This window comes from Cuculus canorus, chromosome Z, assembly GCF_017976375.1.
Source record: "Cuculus canorus isolate bCucCan1 chromosome Z, bCucCan1.pri, whole genome shotgun sequence".
In the NCBI taxonomy this organism is placed as follows: Eukaryota; Metazoa; Chordata; class Aves; order Cuculiformes; family Cuculidae; genus Cuculus; species Cuculus canorus.
The window spans coordinates 31377517-31396362 of record NC_071441.1 but is presented as its reverse complement, the minus strand read 5'-3'; the positions used below and the strand labels follow the sequence as shown (position 1 = coordinate 31396362).

The window sequence follows — 18846 nt, the reverse complement described above, 5'->3', positions numbered from 1 at the left end:
CGATTTTTATATCGTACTTAGATTGTGAACGAAGGAATTAGTCAGGGTACGAATCCTCCATGGGTCAGAGGACCAAATTAAGTTACAGGGCCCCATCAACAGGCCTAAAGTGATTTGGGTGACCCATGGATGTTTCATATTGCATTGCTGTGTGTTCTGTTCAGTCTGTAACTTTCCACATTGCTATTATCAGTACAATTGTGCTGCGCTATTTTTAACACATGAGGGTGAGAAAGCGTTTAAGTGTCGTATTATCAGTGTGATTGCGCTGTGCTATTCTCAGTGCAAGAAAGGATGAGAAAGAGAGGCAGTAAGTAGCTGGGACCAGAGACAGCATTTTCCGGGGTGATGCAAGTTGTTTCTTCAAAGGTATAACAGCTAAGACCCTCACAGCAATAGTGGGGAGACCTCACCTATGGGTGGACACACTGCATGGGTTTCTCAATTGTTGAGATAACCTCTCCAAATTCTCACTATGAAATAGAAACCACACACCCCCAGCAACTGGATCTACATGATGATAAGAAAGCAATTGGTGATGTATCTTTCTTAATTACTATATGTACTCTCTTACGGTAATGATTAGACACACTGCCTTTACACGCTGTTGCTGTTAGCTTGTTGTTGATCGCTACTAATAATTTGTTTTCTTTCTTGCTGTAATGACTTGAGTAAAATTTGATTTCACAGAGTATTTGAGAGTTTGCGCTTTTATGATGATTTTTACTAAAAGTTCCTGTGGTAAAACATATTGGTGGCAAGTACATGTGTCAAGTGGACCTTCCATTGTGGAAAACAAGACTTTGAACAGTCACATCGTCTGCTTGGAGCTAACAGATTATTTTCTGCAAGGTTTGCTATGTTTTTCACATGTCTGAAGGTAGATGAATTACTAAATTGCTACTCCATGCTGTTGTCACTGGGTGCAAAAGTTTTCAAACAGTTTGTAAAAGTAAGACCAAAGACATAGAATCAAGAAAAGATACTGACACATTTCAGGCTACTGAACTACTGCATGTACTCAGTGAATTGCATACAAATCGCTATTTTGACTGATGATGGTTACGAGCTTATCTCCCAGATAGCAGGTGCTGTAAGCCACTGTCATTAGCAGAATATATTTGAGTCAGAATATAATGAATAAATCATTTATTTTTTAGAATAATGCTTTCAGAGATAAGAATTAGAATTCTTTGCTCTAAATGCTTTGACTGAAACTACAGTGAACAACTTAAAAAAGTCTTTTAAAAACTCCTACAGTTATCTGATGTAAAAAATGCAGGAGGACTGTGCTTGGATAAAACTATGGTTCTCAAGTTGTACACCAAGGAGAAACAACAAATGGCATAGCAAGAAGACGGAGCTATCTTCCCACATTAGAAGTCTTGTCAATGCTGATAGGAGAAACCTCTATGCAGAATTCCATTTTGCTGCCCCTGGAGCTAGGAAGATCTTTCCAATACCATTTCTTTGTATTAAGAAGAGAGCACCAGCAGTGACACAGAGTCAGAGATGTTTTATGTTAGACCTTCATACTTCACACACGAGCATAAGCCTCCTCAGACAGTGAAGATTAGATTACACACACGCCTTGACAACAGAAGATTACAATGTAAGCAAGACAAAACCCAAGCCTTCATGTTGGAATATACGCTAACCCACTTCCAAAGAGACAGCCCCAAGACTATCCAGGCCACAATCCCATAACACTGTGCAATGACCTTTCCAGGTAAAATTAGATTACGTTTCCTTCACATCTCAGCTATTACACAAAGCTTCTGTTTTACAGTTTACAGATTAAAATAAGTCCTTAATTTTGAAAACAACAATTTAACCAACACTGTTGTTAAAAAAAAAGGAAAAAATAAAGTAAACATTTAAAGAAAACAGTAAATATGCACATTTACATTCTCATCTTGAAATAAATGCATCTCAGGTTTCCCTTAAAAAGTTAGGCAGCACTAAAATAGTGCACTGCAAAGGGTAAGTAGAAATCCTTCAGTTTAACTGATATCATTATCAGTTACTAGTGGAAGGTATGCAAAAAAACATTCTATATAGAAAGTGACACATGGACAAACTTAACAGTAACATACAAATAGGGCTATATCTGAATCACAGATGTTGGTAGCCAGCTAAGCACTCCAAGCCCAGCACTATACTACAGACTTCTTTTCTAACAAAACATTTCTCCACAAGTATATCATAAAAGAATTCAACAAGTATATTATAAACCAAAATAACAAAAATGTAGTCCTTACTAAATGTTAACAGATATTCCCACATTTTTCCTAGCATTGGTTTCAGCATTTACCATGTTTCCCAGGTTTGCTTAGACTATAAAGATTAGCATTCCAGTAACTGTGAGCAACAGACCGGCTCAACATAGCAGCCAGCAGTAGTTTTGAACAGTCATGTAAAAGGCGCTCAAAGTTTTAACAGTCACGTTCTGAATGCTAACAAAAACATACACAACTTTTGTATAAACAGAAGCATTTCACTAGATTTTCTTTTGTGTTGCTACAGCTAACAGAACACATATATACTGCCTCTACTTCACTCTAACAGAAACTAATGGAACAAAGCTAGACTAAAAATGCTTTTCATTTGTTATCTCAAGTAAAAAAAAAAACAACACATCATACATTAAATAGCTATAAAACATTCCTAAATCACAAACCTAAATCACTTAGGAAAGCAATTTTTAGAAATGCCATTACAACAAAAACAACTACAAAACATTTTGTGACATTCACATTGTGGAATTTAACAAACGGGTAACTGTACAGGAAGTGCAGCGGTGCTCATCTGTTACAAGATTCTGCACATACAAATATACACAACAATAACAAAAAAGGCCATTTTCCTGCACTTTCTCTCCATACTGTTCCTTTAAAACTTTTAGTTCTTACTGCTCCAGGGATATTCCAACTGCATCCAATACCAGTTTCTCCTAATTCAAATTAAGTAGTTAAAACACAAGTGACTTTATTATTTCTCAAGTAGTCCTTCATGAGATGACAAAAAGCTTTCAACACCTTCCTTCTATGCCTAACTTTTTTATTAACAGTACATTTAAAAACAAAAATGTTTGCCTCACTGCTGCTGATGCATTTTAGTTGTTTCAGAACTCCAATTCTGCAACACCATTTATGGTATAACAAACCACCAATGACAGCCAGTTTGTTGGTCTACTGGTGGAGCAAAAAGTATGGGAAGGGGACAAGGGGTAAGCAGAGGGGATACAGGAAGAAGAAAGAACTCATCAAGTCTATAAACTCTGAGCGAACTGACAGCAGCAACTGCAATCCCAAGTGCTCTGAACTGATGCATAACACCTTTCTACAGATGATTCAAAGAAACTCGGTACTTCAGATTTTAATGTGAGACTTGAGGACTACTATTAAGGCCCATACTCAAGAACAGCATTTCCTCAGCTCTGACAGATGACTAGGAAGAAAAAGGAGACAGGACAGGCAGAAGGTAGAAAAAGAGGGAAAGGATGCCAAAAAACAGAAGCTGCTGAAAACAACATTCTGAGTAAACCATACATGACTTGTTTATTGCTGTACCTTACATAGCACAATATACATATCCTCAAAAGAGAAGATGAAGAGTAGCCTTCCTTTATTTGTTGCTTTTAGCCAGACACTTGGTTGTGCCTACAAGCCAAACACAACCCTCAGATCATCAGCTGAAGAGCCATAATCTATGCTAAATAACTGTGAACATGCTCTGTTCCTTATGTTTACAGGAACACTGCAAATATTTTGTACAGTATTCCAAAAGCATTACTACATGGTACTTCATGCATCATTCTACAAGAAAAATTATAGCAACTGCCATTCCAAAACAGGCTACTCACCTTTCAGTTTTGCTCTACTGAGGCTTGAAGAAACATTCTGAAAAAGAGCTGTGAGTCTTCCTTGCCAGCTAAGTGCTTGTATTGTATTTACACGGCAAGGCTTTGGTAGCAGGGGAACTGCAGTGATGGCTTCTGTGAGAAGGCGCCACAAGCTGCTCCCATGTCAGAAAAAGCCCATGCCAGACGGCTCCAAGAAGGGCCTGCTACTGCCTAAAGCTGAGCGTGACAGTGATGCCAGTAGTGCCTCTGCAATAATCCATTTAAGACCACTGGGCATCTCTTTAAAGGAGAGCTTGCTGCTTCGGATTCCTGGCAGAAGGCAGGTACCCGATGTGCAACATCTTACCAGTGAGACACAATCTCAAGCAACAGGAATCCAGAAGTACCCACCTTACTGGCATTTCCTACTGAAATAAACTCTCATAAGTGTTACTTACAGGAACACTTGCATTTCTTGAAATACTGTGTAGCTAGGCTAACCAACTAACCGCAGTTGCCTAAATCTTCTCTCTAGACCCGAATTCTTTTCCAAGAACTGTGCCACCTAAATGTTTGTTCTTGAAGTAGGATTTCAGTCTGACCCGCCGTGCTACAGGAGCTTAGCCCAGAGGACTAAAAATGTAAGGAGTTGTCTATGCCTGAACAGGACTCAGTTCATAAATCAGCTTTGCAGTGAGGAAACACGCCTTTTAGGCTGTTGATGACTGGGTTTTCTAGTCTTAAGCCACAATTGTTACAGTTTTCAAACAGTAATTACCTGGCTGATTTCCCCATGCCTGCTCTCTTTCTTAGTAATTACACAATTAATTAAGCAAAATATTTCCAGTCATTTAGAACTGCCAAACTTAAAGCGAAATACATTTTCAATGCAAGTATTTTAATCTTTCACTTATTAAATTCTTTGCTTGTGCTGTAGTTTGAGGTAAATTATAGTCAGTTTTGTGCCTGAGTTGCTGTAAGCAACTTCATTTCTCTGAAAACTAAGTGCATGTTTTTGAGATAGTGTTCTCCTCTAAAGGGATAACACAGGGCATTGGTATGCAAAAAGGCCAATGCTTATACTTAACCAAGGCCATCCTCAAGCCAGCAGGAAGGGGGCCACCAACCGCAAGGAGAAGCGATTAGGGCAGGTGGCCCTAAACTAAACAACAGAGTACTCCAGCCCACACACGTACAAAATTGGTACAAAATTGAGAGACCACAAGGGTCTCGCTCTCTTCTGCAATGGCCTATGTCCAGTGAGGACCTCATTATTCTGGTTGCTCCTGATCCTGATTCAGGTGTGTTCCTGAATCCAGTTCCTGAATCCAGCTCCCTCCTAGCTGTGGACCATTCCCTGCTTTGCAGTATTTGTGGAGACATACAGTTGTCAAGGAGTGGGGTGGGGGCGTGATCTCGTATATTTGTATATTTTCTAATTATTTGCATTGCTATCACTACCATTATCATTTAATTGAAGCTGTATTTCTAGTTTCCAACATGTAAGCCTTTTTCCTCTCATTTCCCTCTCCCTTTTCATTGAGGGATGGGGGAGGAAAGGATTTTAGTACTCAACTGCACAGTTTAGCAGCTGAAATTTAGCTGGGTGGGGCTCAACTGTAACAGCTTGCAGAATTTGTTTTTCCCAATATCTCACCAGCAGAAATGTCACTTTTCAGCACAAGTAATGGCATCTGCTAAAACTTTGTCACTAAAACATAAACTGCAAAATGAACCATTACCACCCTTCAACAGAAGTGTCAGAACAGCCTTAAGAGTCTAGAAAAAAACTGTCTGGTAAATACCCTTGTCTTCCCTTTAAGATAAAAAGACAGTATTTTTTTAAATTGGCAAACACTACTACGAAGTGACACCTGACGTACGTTACAAGTGCCGCCTGCACAACCACAGAAGAGATAACCATCACATTCACTAACCTCCAAGTTCCTTTCAAAATCAAGGCATGTTAAATACATCATATAACAATACTTACATTTATGGCAAGCTTCATAGAATCATTAAGGTTGGAAAAGACCTCTAAGATGATCATGTCCAATGACCAGTCCAACACCACCATGCCTACTAAACCGTGTCCCAACGTGCCACATCTACACGCTTTTTGAATACCTCCAAAGATGGAGACTCCATCAGTTCCTTAGGCAGCCTGTTCCAATGCTTGACCACTATTCTGGTGAAGAAATTTTTCTCATATCCAGTCTGAACCTTCCCTGGCACAACTTGAGGCCATTCCCTCTTGACCTATCACTTGCTGCTTTGGAGAAGAGATTAGCACCCAGCTCCATACAACCTGCTTTCAAGTAGTTGTAGAGAGCAGTAAGGTCTCTCCTCCCCTCCTCCATGCTAAACAATCCCAGTTCCCTCAGCTGCTCCTCATAAGACTTGTGCTCAGGTCCCCTCACCAGCTTCCCTGCCCTCCTCTGGACATGCTCTGGCACCTCAAAATCTTTCTTACAGCGAGGGGTCCAAAACTGAACACAGCATTCAAGGTGTAGCCTCACCAGCGCCGAGTACAGTGGGATGATCACTTCCCTAGTCCTGCTGGCCACACCATTTCTGATACAAGCCAGGAAGCTATTGGTCTTCTTGGCCACATGGGCACACTGCTGGCTCATGGTCAGCCAACCATCAACCAGCACTCCTGGGTCCTCTTCTGCCTGGCAGCTTTCCAGCCACTCTTCCCCAGGCCTCTAGTGTTGCATAGGGCTGTCATGATGAAGTGCAGGATCCATCTTGAATGTTTCAATGAAGGCTGGCTTCCAAGCTTTTAGAAATTCCACTCAAAGATGTCAAAATAGCTTCTCCATACTCTCACAAAGAATTTGCTACTTCAACTTTATAGAAATGAGAAAGTTTTTTGTGAAGACAAGAAGTTTTTTGCAAAGAATTCTGTACCAAAGTTCATCAGACTCAGCTTCTGGAAGCCTAATCTGTTCTAATCACAACCACCAGAACGATGAAACTTTTCAACAGAAAGAATCAGCCAAGACAAGAAAAGCAGTATAAAAATCAGTAGTTCCCACATGTTGAACAGTAGAAACGGCATATAACATCAACCAAATCCTTACGCCCAAATGAGTTCAACATAGCAAGAATAGTTCTGTTGTTGGTTGAATCTAGAATTGTTGAAAGTGATAAGGTTTAGCTTCCTCTTGTCATTTAAAATTGTGAAATTGTGATTGTGCAAGTTTTCACCAAAACAAATGATTTAATTGGAACTTTGATATTCCAGGCAAAAAAAAAAAAAAAAAAAAAAAAAAAAAAAAAAGCTTTGATTTGCAGCTTAAACAACACTTAGAAAGAACAATGCAACATGATGCAGAAATACTGTAGCAAACAACTATAAAGTGTACAAATAACTTTTCAGTTTAGGGCACTTGCTACAAGTGGTTTGGATAAGACAGGAAACCACTTACTTCACTGTGGTTGTGATACTGATCTCCTCCAGTCTTCCTGCTTGGGTAAGGAAAGTGGCAAACTACAAGATCAACTACTACAGGGCAACAATAAAATTGCCAAAACCGCAGTGTACTCAAACGTCTTCAACACTCAGCCAAGTCCCCCAGTTCAGGAAAACACCGTCAGAGCAAAGAGAAATGTTAGACAGGCCACTCTTATCTGTACATCTCTTCCATCTCAGCTCCTAACAGGGTATTTTCTAGTTACTACACGTAACCAATCCTCAACTCTTAGACAGCTGCTGCTTTCCTTTCCTAACTTGATTACAATGTAGGCAGCAATCACCTTTGCCCCAAGTAATTTTACACTGAGTTTATCATCAGTTTTCGGGATGTTAACAGCCCGTCCCAAATCCAGTGCTTTAAGAGATACCGTATCACACCCCTGTATAGGAACGCGGCCTCTCACTCCACGCACTTCTCTGTAAAAAAGCTCCACCTGCCTTTCCAATAGCCCAGCGCGGTACAAACACACGTCCCCGCTGCTTCAGTAAAGCCGTTTCGGATAACAGAACAAACCACGAGATCGGGGGAAAAGCCAGACGCGGCTCCGGGACGCACACCCCGCGCTCCGCCGGCGGTCGCGGCGCTCCGACCGCACCTCGGGCCTGCGCCAAAGACAAAAGGCTCTCCCGTCCCGCCCGGGGCGCCGCCTCCCCACAGGGGCCAGTCCCGCCGGCGGGAGCAGAGACAGGCCCAGCAGACACCGCTTCACCTGCCTCTGCGTCCCTTCGAGGAGGCGCCACTGCTCCGCTCCGCTCCGCCCCGCCCCCGCCGCCACTTCCGGGGGCGCCGCGGGACCGGCCGGGAAGGGGCGAGCGAGCGCCGCATACCTCTGCCAGAGCAGGTGCGCCCGGGGCCCGGCGGGTGTCGGCGGCACCCCGCGGAGGCGAGAGGCGGGGGCGGCGAAGGGAAAAGAAAGCGAGGGCGGCTCTCGGCGCGTGCGTGAAGCTGGCGGCGCCAGGTGGCTCGAGGCTCCCGCGCACCCCGCCCCGCGCGGTGCATGCTGGGGCTGTGGGGCTGGTGGCGGCCGCTCTCCGCGGTCGCTGTGACTGCTCGCTGCTCCTCGCAGGTCGAGCGTAGTCAGCGAGGAATGGGGTGGCCAAGGTCAGGATGGGGGTTTAACTCGCTTGCCTGCATCTCCAGCCATGCTGTCTCAGCTGCAGCGCAGCTTCCATCCTGACCGTCCGCCTGTGCTGATCTCGTGGTGCCAACCAGCGGCCGGTTGGGTGGTGTCTGTCTTGAAGGTGGAGATACCCAAGAAATCATGGAATCATGGAATAGTTTGGGTTGGAAGGGACCTTGAAGACCATCTAGTTCCAAGACCCCGCCATGGGCAGGGACACCTCCCACTAGGTCAGGCTGCCCAAGGCCCCATCCAGCTTGCCCTTGAACACTTCCAGGGATGGGGCATCCACAGCTTTCCTGAGCAACCTGTGCCAGTGCCTCACTACTCTCATTGTGAAGAAATTCCTCCTTATGTCTAATCTAAATCTGCCTCTCCCCATTTTATAGTCATTCCCCCTAGTACTATCACTACAAGCCTTTGTAAAAGTCCCTCCCCAGCTATCTTTTAGGCCCCCTTCAGGTACTGGAAGGTCGCTATAAGATCTCTTTTCCTGGCTGAACAAGCCCAACTCTCTCAGCCTGTCCGCACACGGGAGGTGCTCCAGCCCTCTGATCATCCTTGTAGCCCTCCTCTGGACCCGTTCCAACAGTTCCATATCCTTCTTATGTTGATGATTCCAGAACTGGACACAATACTCTAGGTGAGATCTCACAAGAGAGGACTAGAGAGGCAGAATCACTTCCCTTGACCTGCTGGCCACACTTACTTTGATGCAGCCCAGGATACTGCTATCCTTCTGGGCTGCAAGCGCTCATTGCCAGCTCATGTCAAGCTTCTCATCAACTAGCACTCCCGAGTCCTTCTCTCAATCACATCATCATCCTCATCCTGGACTGAAATCAGGGCTTGCCCTGACCCAGGTGTAGGACCTTGTTCTTGGCCTTGTTGAACTTACAAACCTGTTCTGCAATGATAGGGGTCTCTGTCAGGATGTAGGCTACTGTGTCCATCTTACTTGCAGGTTTCAGGAAACGCTTTGTTTAGAAAAATTTTATTCAAGGCTCCATTGGGAATTCCCGTTTGTAGTGGGAATTGTAAGCAGAAGTAGGGAAGTACTTGAAAACTGAACTTAAAAAAAAAAAAAAAATTCCCCAAAACCCAGCTTTGCAGTTAGGATTGTGGTTGTGTACTGTCAAAGTAGTCATTAAAAAGTAAACCAGCTAAGTGTTAACAGGTATGACTGTTTTGTTTAAGACACTGAATCAAAAAGAGCCCTGGTTATATGAAAGATTCACTCTCTGCTGAAATACTTTCCTTGACTGTAAAATGGTGTATCCTTCTCTGGCTTCAAAGATTAAAAAAAAATTATTACCGATTGTAAAAGTCTTTGATTTTTAGAGACTATCAGATACATTTTGAGTATTTATAGAGATAACATATGAATTATCTGAAGTATTTATTCTAAATAACAAAACCAGAAAATTTTCTAATCTGTTACTTTCAGTTTGTGGGTGATTGGTTGTTTTTTGTTTTTTTTTCAAGATTGGGCCAGACACAGTAAATTAGGTATTGAGGCGGAAAAATTAGTAGGGACATAGGAAACTAAATATCTGGGAATTAAGCTCACTTAATGTTGTCTTCTTGGGCAATTATCTAGCAGACTGCTGAAGCATGTAACAGTTTGCTGGATCAGGATTTTGATAAATACATTGTCTATGGATGCTACGTAATGTGTTCTTTCTTTGTTGCCTTATGTACAGTCTTCCAGACTTTTATAGTAGAAACTGCCATTGCAGGAAAAAGGATAGTATTTCTGTTCAGCTGAAGTATAAGTTGTGGTCCTGCGCAGATGTATCTTACTGCTGTGCACCTTCATTTTGTTAGAACCAATAACCATGTACTACATGATGAATATTCACTGTATCAAGCAACAGTTTCACAAGACAAAAGTACTGGGAAAATAATGATTGTACCAGAGCTTCTTTTCTTTCTGTATCAAGCCATAAAATGGTCTGTCGTCCCAATGGTTAACACTTGGCTAGTTTTGACTTCCTGCCATGTTTGAGTGACTGGAGTAATGGCCTTGAAGAGACCCCTGAATGAAGCTTGAATATATCCTAAGTCAGAAAGGATGGTTTAATTGCTCTCCACCAGTACTCTTTTACTGTCAGAAATGCTAGTTAATTGATTGGTTTGAAACAAGCGAAAAATTAATTTTATCATGGTGGCCTCACCTTCCTTTTTACTGTTTGTTACCCAGTTTACCAGTGGGTTGCTTTAGTTTGTGTTATCAAATGTAAATTTGCAAGCAACTACTGTGCCGGTAGGATAAGGAAGAAGTTTGCTTAATGATGTGGATAACCAGCATTCATTAAGAAATTATGACATGGCAGACCCTAAGCCTGACCCTACTCTTGTAGATGTCAATTAGAGCATGATCAAACTGCCATTCCACCTACATCTTCATTGCTGCTGGAGCAGATTTGTTAAAAAATATATATCACTGAAATCATGTAGAGCCTGCATAAATATTTCTGCCTGTGAATATTTTTTCTTGTCATTAATTGCTAAGTATTTTGCTGCTATTCTTGCTAGACGTAAACTGTTCCTGTACCAATGACGCATTTTACTAATTACATCTTGGTTTACTAATGTGATCTCTGAAGTCAGCCTGTGTCAGGGAATGAATTGTCACCTTACATGCAGAGTCTGGTTTCAAGCTTCAGAATCTAATTCTCAAATGAATAAAAGAACAAGATAAATTTATATCAGTTCTGTAGGGGGAGTTGTTTTTTCTTATTTGTCTTTGGGTTTGGTTTTTTTTCTAACTAGGGTGGCTCTTTGACACATCTAATCTCCAGCACACCTGTGTTTGATAGATATCCAAATGTTTAAGAATGAGAAAAGCAATTTCTTTCTCTCTGGTCTCATTCCCTGGGCCCCCCTTTCCACAGTGAATATAGTGGAAGTCCCCATTGTTTGGAAGTTTTAAAATATAGGTTGACAAGAACAACTTTGCATAGAACCAAAGTAATGTGTCAAGTAGTGTTCCTTACTGGTTAAGTTGATAGCATGGGGACATGGGTGCAGTGCATTGGATAGTGTAACAGCCTCTTACCTGTGATTTTATTAGAAGACCTCTCAACTACAAAGAAACCAGTGAAAACTGAAAATGTGTTACTGTGACAGTTGCTTTATTTAACAAATACTGTGTATCTTGTTCAGGTTAGCAATGGTCCCTAGTGGAAAAAATGGTGGGCTCCACCTGAAGCAGATTGCTTACTACAAGCGACCAGGGGAATATCATTCCACAACATTATCAAGTGAAAGAAGTGGAATCAGGAAAGCAGCTAAAAAATTTGTTTTCAATGGTAAAAATAGTCTCTTAAACTACTCTGATAATAGGTTTTTAGGTGAAGATTTACTAGTATGAAGAAAGAAAGTGAGGTCTTGCACTGCAATATGCTGTGATTTTAATATGCAATCTTTATGAAACAAACACTCTGCTTAACCCTTGTTAATATATAACAGGATGTTTACAGAAATGGAAACTAGATCTGATTTAGTCCTTTCTGTGAGGAATTTGTATGTCTAAAAGCCATACATTGTTCTCAATACTGGGGAAATGCATAGCCGTTGCAATTCTTAAATCAAAGTACTATAGAAAGGGAAATCCAGATTTGCAGCTGTAGACAAGGAATGTTCAGTCCAGTTTGGAGGATGTTCTCTGTGGCTGGGCAGAAGTGCCAGGATGGCCATCTGTCACCTTAGAGTTTCCTGGCCCTTCCCAGCTTTATTACCTCCCTATGAGGAGCCATATGAACCTTTGTAGTCTGCTGCAGTCTCTCAATACTTTCAAACCTGTCAAGCCTATGTATAGAGAAGACAGGGAGGAGCTAAAGCTGCAAACTGCAACATCAGGTTGCTGGCTGGAAAACAATAAGTCTCATAACATGACCTGCCTCTCCTTCCTAACCCAGCATTAGCTTGTGTTTCAGGCAAATTTCTTGTGGGAACATTGTTTGCATTCTGCTTTGCCCTTGTAATGCCTCATGCCCAGATTAATAAACATAGGTGAACAATTGGCTCTTTGGAGGAAATAATTAAAGTATTTGTAAACAAAAAGCTACATTTAAGCAGAAGAGAATTGAAGTTGATTTAATAAATTCTTTACTGAAGCACACCCAGTAGTTTAGTAAAATAAATAAAGCACTTGCATATAACTTGCTCGTACTTTCTTCTTTCAGAAAATAAATTGTTCTATATTGGAAAAGACAGAAAACAAATGTGCCTGGTGATAGTTTCAGATGAAGAGAAGAATAAGGTGCTTGAGAAATACCACGAAAATGCTGCTGGCATTCATCATGGTTTATCAAGAACGCTGACTTTAGTGGAATCTAATTACTACTGGACCTCTGTAACAAATGATGTCAAGCAGTGGGTATGGTCTAATAGATACAGAACTTTTTTTTAATGTAGTCTGTTACAAAAATTTTGTGATTGTATGACTTTGATACAGCAAGCACACACATCACTTCATGCCGACAAAATGTAGGCTTACAGTCAAACTTTAAATGGTCTTCTTGCCAAAGTGTAATTTATTTTGTTTTGTTTTGGTTTTTTCCCTTTTGCTACTGACCAGATGGCTTGCATGTTGCTGTGTGTTACCCAGTGGCAGGGAACCATACTGCCTTTAAATATACAGGGCACATCTGGTTTTTAAGAGGGATTTCTTTTGCAAGGACTCGTATCTTTGTTAGGATGCAGTGTACCATGCCAAGAATATGTATCTGGAGTGGCTGCTGGCAGATAAGAATACAAAAATGTTGTCTCTGTCTTACAATTACGTGTGTTCAGGAAATAGTTAAACAAATCACAGAATCACCAGGTTGGAAAAGACCTCCAGGATCATCACGTCCAACCATACCTACCAACCACTAAACCATGCCCCTGAGCATCTCATCCACATGTCTTTTAAATACCTCCGGGAATGGTGACTCCACCACCTCCTGGGCAAATCACTGCTTGGGAAAGTTCTTTCTCCTCCTTCACTCAAAGATACGTGGATATGATCCCCAGGCAGAATCTGATCATTGAGTGAACAGCATCTACGTGTCCTTTATGGCCATATTACTGTTGCTGTCAGCTCACTGCATCACCTGAATAATTTGAGTTCATGTGTAACTGTAACATAAACTGAAAATGAGTCTTTGCTTTCAATTCAGATTTGGACAAGCAGGTAAACCTGATCTGTGTTATGCATGATATATTATGTCTACTGCCAATGTTTTTCAGCCACAGCATACATGGTAGAAGCCACAGTATACACGGAAGAAGGGACTTTCTTTTGATCCCAGCTGCCTCATACTTCCTTTAATACTTACAGTGGTAGTGTATGTTACAGTTCTCCTGGAGAAAGTTGCTGTTCATGGCTTGGACAGGTGTTCTTTTCACTGGGTAAAAAACTGGACCGAAGAGTAGCAGGGAATGGAGCTAAATTCAACTGGTCACAAGTGGTGTTCCCCAGGGCTTGGTGTTATGGGCAATTCTGTTTAAGATCTTCATCAATAATCGGGATGAGGGGTTCAAGTGCTCCCTCAGTAAATCTGCATAGGAGAATCAAGTTTGGGGAGAGTGTTGATCTGCTTGAGTGAAAGAAAGCAGTACAAGGGTATCTGGACAGGCTGGATTGATGTGCCAAGGCCAACTGTGTGAGGCTTAAAAGGCCAAGGGCTTGGGTCATGCACCTGGGCTACAAAAACTCTATGCAACACTACAGGCTTAGGGATGAATGGCTGGAAAGATGCCTGGTAGAAAAGGACCTGGGGATATTGGTCAACAGCTGCCTGACCATGAGCCAGCAGTGTGCCCATGGCCAAAAAGGCCAATGGCATCCTGGCTTTTATCAGAAATGGTGTGGCCAACAGGACTAGGGAAGTGACTGTGCCCTGGTACTCAGGACTAGTGAGGCTGCACCTGAAAAACTATGTTCTGTTTTGGATCCCTTGCTACAAGAAAGACATTGAGGTGCTGGAGTGTGCCCAGAGAGGGCAAGGAAGCTGATGAAGGGGCTGGAGAAGAAGTTCTGTGAGGAGCACCAAAGGGTACTAGGATTGTTTACTCTGAAGAAAAGGAGGCTGAAGGAAGCTTTATTGCTCTCAATAATTACCTGAAAGGAGGTTGTAGTGAGCTGGGTGTTAGTCTCTTTTGACAAATAACAAGTGATGGCATCTTGGCTTGTATCAGAAAGGGCATGACCAGCAGGTCCAGGGAGGTTATTCTGCCTCTGTACTCAGCACTGGTGAGACCACACCTTGAATACTGTGTTCAGTTCTGCGACCCTCGCCACAAGAAGGATGTTGAGGCTCTGGAGTGTGTCCAGAGAAGAGCAATGAAGCTGATAAAGGGGGCTGGTGAACAAGTCTTATGAGGAGCGGCTGAGAGAGCTGGGGTTGGTTAGCCTGGAGAAGAGAAGGGTGAAGGGAGACCTTATTACTCTCTACAACTTCCTGAAAGGAGGTTGTGGAGAGGAGGGAGCTGGCCTCTTCTCCCAAGTAACTGAGGACAGGGCAAGGGGGAATGGCTCAAGCTCTGCCAGGGGAGGTTCAGGCTGGACATCATGAAAAAAATTTTCAGGGAAAGGGTCATTGGGCACTGGCAGAGGCTGCCCAGAGAGGTGGTTGAGTCACCTTCCCTGGAGGTGTTTAATGGACGGGTGAATGAGGTGCTGAGGGGTATGGTTTAGGGAGTGTTCGGAATGGTTGGACTCCATGATCCAATGGGTCCTTTCCAACCTGGTGATTCTATGATTCTATGATAGGACAAGTAGAATTGGCCTCAAATTACGCTGGGGGCGTTTAGAATGAATATTAGGCAAATTTCTTCACAGAAACGATTGACAGGCATTGGAATATGCTGCCCAGGGAAGTGGTTAAGTCACTATCCCTGGAGGCAATTAAAAGACATGTAGATTTGGTGCTTAGGGACATGTTTTAGTGGTGAACTTGGCAGTATTAGGTTTGCAGTTGGACTTGATTATCTTGGAGGTCTTTTCTAACCTAGACGATTCCATGATTCTATGATTTATGCTCTGGACTTGAAAAAGCACAATACGTTCAGGATGAGGAAAGTTCAGCTATGAATTCCTGCACATGTTCTTCTCCTGACCTTAAGTGTTATTTGGTTTTGTTTTGTTTTTATACTGAGGCTGAAAAATCTAAAATTAAAAAATGATAAGAAAGATGGTAAAATGAATTTGGTTTGCATTGCCTGGTCTGACCTAGGTTAGGAATGATAGAGATTTATGATCCTGCTGATCATCTTAAACCTTCAGCATTGCTTTTTATTGATAGTGTCTTCCTTGATTTTTGCACTAGGTGTATTCTTGCCAGCACTGCCAAGTGGCGAAGAATGCCACCTCCACAGCACCCAAAACACAGCCTGTCAAAGCAGAGGACCCGTTGACAGCAGTCACTATAGACTTAATGGGACCTTTCAATGTTACCAACAGAAGCCATAAGTACATCATAATTATGATGGATTTGTTTACAAGATGGGCTGTTGTCTTTCCACTGCATGACACTTCAGCAGCTGAAATTGCTAAAGCATAAATGTGTTTTTCTTGTATGGGCCACCTCAAAAAATGCCTATTGATCAAGGAAAGAAGCTTGTTCATCAGGTGGGTCTTTACGTGGCTGTTTGGTTTTTTTTTTCCAAGAAAAAAATAGATATTACTGTGTGTTAGATTTGAATTTTAGACCATTCTTGAGAAAAACTGTGCATCTATTTTTCTTTAATTAAAAAAGTAGAAAAGAAAAAAAATTACAGAAAATGACAAAGCAATTATTTGTAATTGTAATTGGATGGAAAACTGAGTTTGTTTTCTTGATCTGTGACACAGAAGAGGGAAACCTTCAGTAATTGCGTTTTTTTTTCTTTTGAAGATAAATGAAGAACTATTCACACTATTTGGAATGAAACAGATTGTATTGTCGTACCCTCAGACAGATGACGTAAATGAAAGAACATGCAAGACTATCAAAGCTTTCCTTAACAAATACTGCACTGACCATCCAAATGACTGGGATGAACATTTGTCTGTTATTCCCTATGCTTTCAATTTGACAGATTTGGTATGTGAAGATTCTTTCTCTTTTGACTGAAGTGCCCCAATGTATCTACAAAGCTGTGTGCTAAATTTCCTTGCTTTTTGCTCCCCATTTAAATAGGAGCCAGGTCAAAACACGCCATATTTTCAAATGTTTAATCGTAACCTACATGTTGTTGAGTCAATGAATATATGTGTGCAAGGAGAATACAGTATGTTTGACGAAATATTTGAAGCAACTAAAAATGCCAGTCAAGGGCTGAAAGAAGAGAAAACCTCAAGTTGACAGGTAAATGTTATATATTCATATTTTACTAGTAGAAGACTGAAGATTAAAAAGATGGAAAGGCTTGAAATGTAATGTATAACTAACCTTTTAAAGCGATGTGGGGTTTGGAGGGCTTTTTGTTTGTTTTTTTTTGTTCCTTCACCTATGATCCCTCCATTTCAGCACACATTTCTTATGCATTTAGAGGCACTAACCTTAACAGACACCTGTTGCTAAGAGATTCATATGGGACTTAGAGGTCTGCATACCTATGGAAGCTCAAAACCATTACCTAGGGGCTGTTGGTTTATGAAGATAAAATCAATTTCTCTCTCCAGTCCTACATCTGATGAGTTACACACATCCAAAACCACCTTATGTCATGCTTCTGCATTATTAACCAGTGTTATTAAAATAATTGAATATTTTTGGAAAAAGGAAATGTAATTCATATGTATCTATCCGTAGGTTGAGAAAAACACTTCAAATGAACAAAAAATCATAACTGAAATCACAGTTAAAAGGAAGCCAAAGCAATTAAATACCCTTCAACTTAAAGTTGGTCATGAAGTCCTCAGGCAGAGAAAAATCTGGTGGAAAGATGGTCATTTCCAGTCAGAATGGGTTGGTCCTTGTGTTATAGATTATATCACAGATAATGGCTGTGCAATACTAAGAGATGCCACAGGATCCAGGTTGAAAAGACCGATCCCAATGTTTCACATCAAGCCATACATAAGAGGGTCCAGTGAAAAAGGTATATTTATGTGTGTGTATTTTTATATATACAATTTTGGTGGGGGTTTTTTTCTAACTTTTGGGTCAGATCTTGGTGATAGGTTAACTGAGTGAACACATGTTCATCTACCAGCGTGAATCAAACTAACACTGGTAATAACGAAATAACTGTAGTTTTCAGTAACAGGAACAGTGACTATAAGTGGTTTCAATCCTATGAGGAGCATGAAATACAGCTAATGAATCATGTTGAAAGTCTACTTAAAAATAGCTTCCATTAAAGTTGCTTCTAATCTGTCATTTGGCCCTGTTCATACTGGCTGGTGAAGACTTGCCAGAAATATAATTAGGCTGACCTGTATTCAAAGAGCATTTTCTGACTGTGTTTGTGTTTTGATGTAGACAGGATTCACATTTATTTTGCTTTTGCAATGGAAATGCATGGTTTGGGTTTAGTGGCTTTTTGCATAGTTTCAGTAATGCAGATGGTACACGTTTAGATTTTTTTTTTTTTAACAATAAAAGAATGTCCTCCAAAGCTTTAAAACAGAAGGACTACATCAAAGAACCAAAGACTTGGGTAATCAACTCCCACTTTTTTGTTACATATTCAGCACGTCCTTTTGCAATGCTACTGTGTTAATCAAGCAGTGGCAGCTGGTTTTGTTCCATTGATTCTATCTTTCAGTCACTGCATGCATTTTGAGGAAAATGAATACTTGGTGTTTAGAATATTTTTGTCATAAAACAAACTGCTTTTTGGTTCAGGGTTTTTGAAAAGTAGAATAATTCCCACCCTGTTGGCATGTATTGTTAAGCTTTCGTTCTTCAAAGTGCATAAACTGCCTCGAGATTGCAATTTCTTCCATCCATTTTAAAATGGAGGCATTTACAAAGCTGAAATTAATGCTGGAATTTCATATGAGAAGCTGGTATTTATGCAAGTTGTCAGCTGCAGATTTTGTAGCCAGGACACTGATACCATGTGTCATGATACATACCACCTCCAGGACAGTACTTTTACTGTTCAATGTTACTCTGTGGCTTCAGTAGGATAAGAGCAGGGAAACTGGGCTGTAAATGATGTAGTGAATTACATCTTTTTCATCCGTAAAGAAACATGTGTATCTTTGTAACAAAGGGCTGTGCTTTATTAGCAGGGATGGACAGGATCTGCAACTCACTTATTTTTCCTATTGCTGTGGTGTAAATTTAGTGGCTGTCCCACCAGACTGGTGGCATGACTTTGGATGGGAACAAAGCATTTGCCGTTCTCTCTGAAATAAATGCGGGAAAAAGTTCATCTTAGGTGAGGATATTTGTGGCCTTGCCTACCAACTTTGT

At 41.3% G+C, this 18846-nt stretch overlaps 2 protein-coding genes across 2 annotated transcripts in view; one reads left to right on the top strand and one right to left on the bottom strand.

Annotated features, from left to right (window-relative positions):
* PPIP5K2 (diphosphoinositol pentakisphosphate kinase 2) overlaps positions 1–8299 on the bottom strand; it is a 49046-nt gene extending 40747 nt beyond the window's left edge. Inside the window, exon 1 of the mRNA XM_054053647.1 lies at positions 8154–8299. The gene's annotated coding sequence lies outside the window, so the exon portion shown is untranslated. The remainder of the gene's footprint in view (positions 1–8153) is intronic.
* The window catches only part of GIN1 (gypsy retrotransposon integrase 1), a 30531-nt gene continuing 19740 nt past the window's right edge, over positions 8056–18846 (top strand). Inside the window, 8 exon segments of the mRNA XM_054053646.1 lie at positions 8056–8167; positions 11615–11760; positions 12637–12830; positions 15766–15994; positions 15997–16067; positions 16333–16521; positions 16618–16785; positions 17233–17521. Coding sequence (XP_053909621.1) covers positions 11622–11760; positions 12637–12830; positions 15766–15994; positions 15997–16067; positions 16333–16521; positions 16618–16785; positions 17233–17521 — 1279 coding nt within the window. The 5' untranslated portion in view covers positions 8056–8167; positions 11615–11621.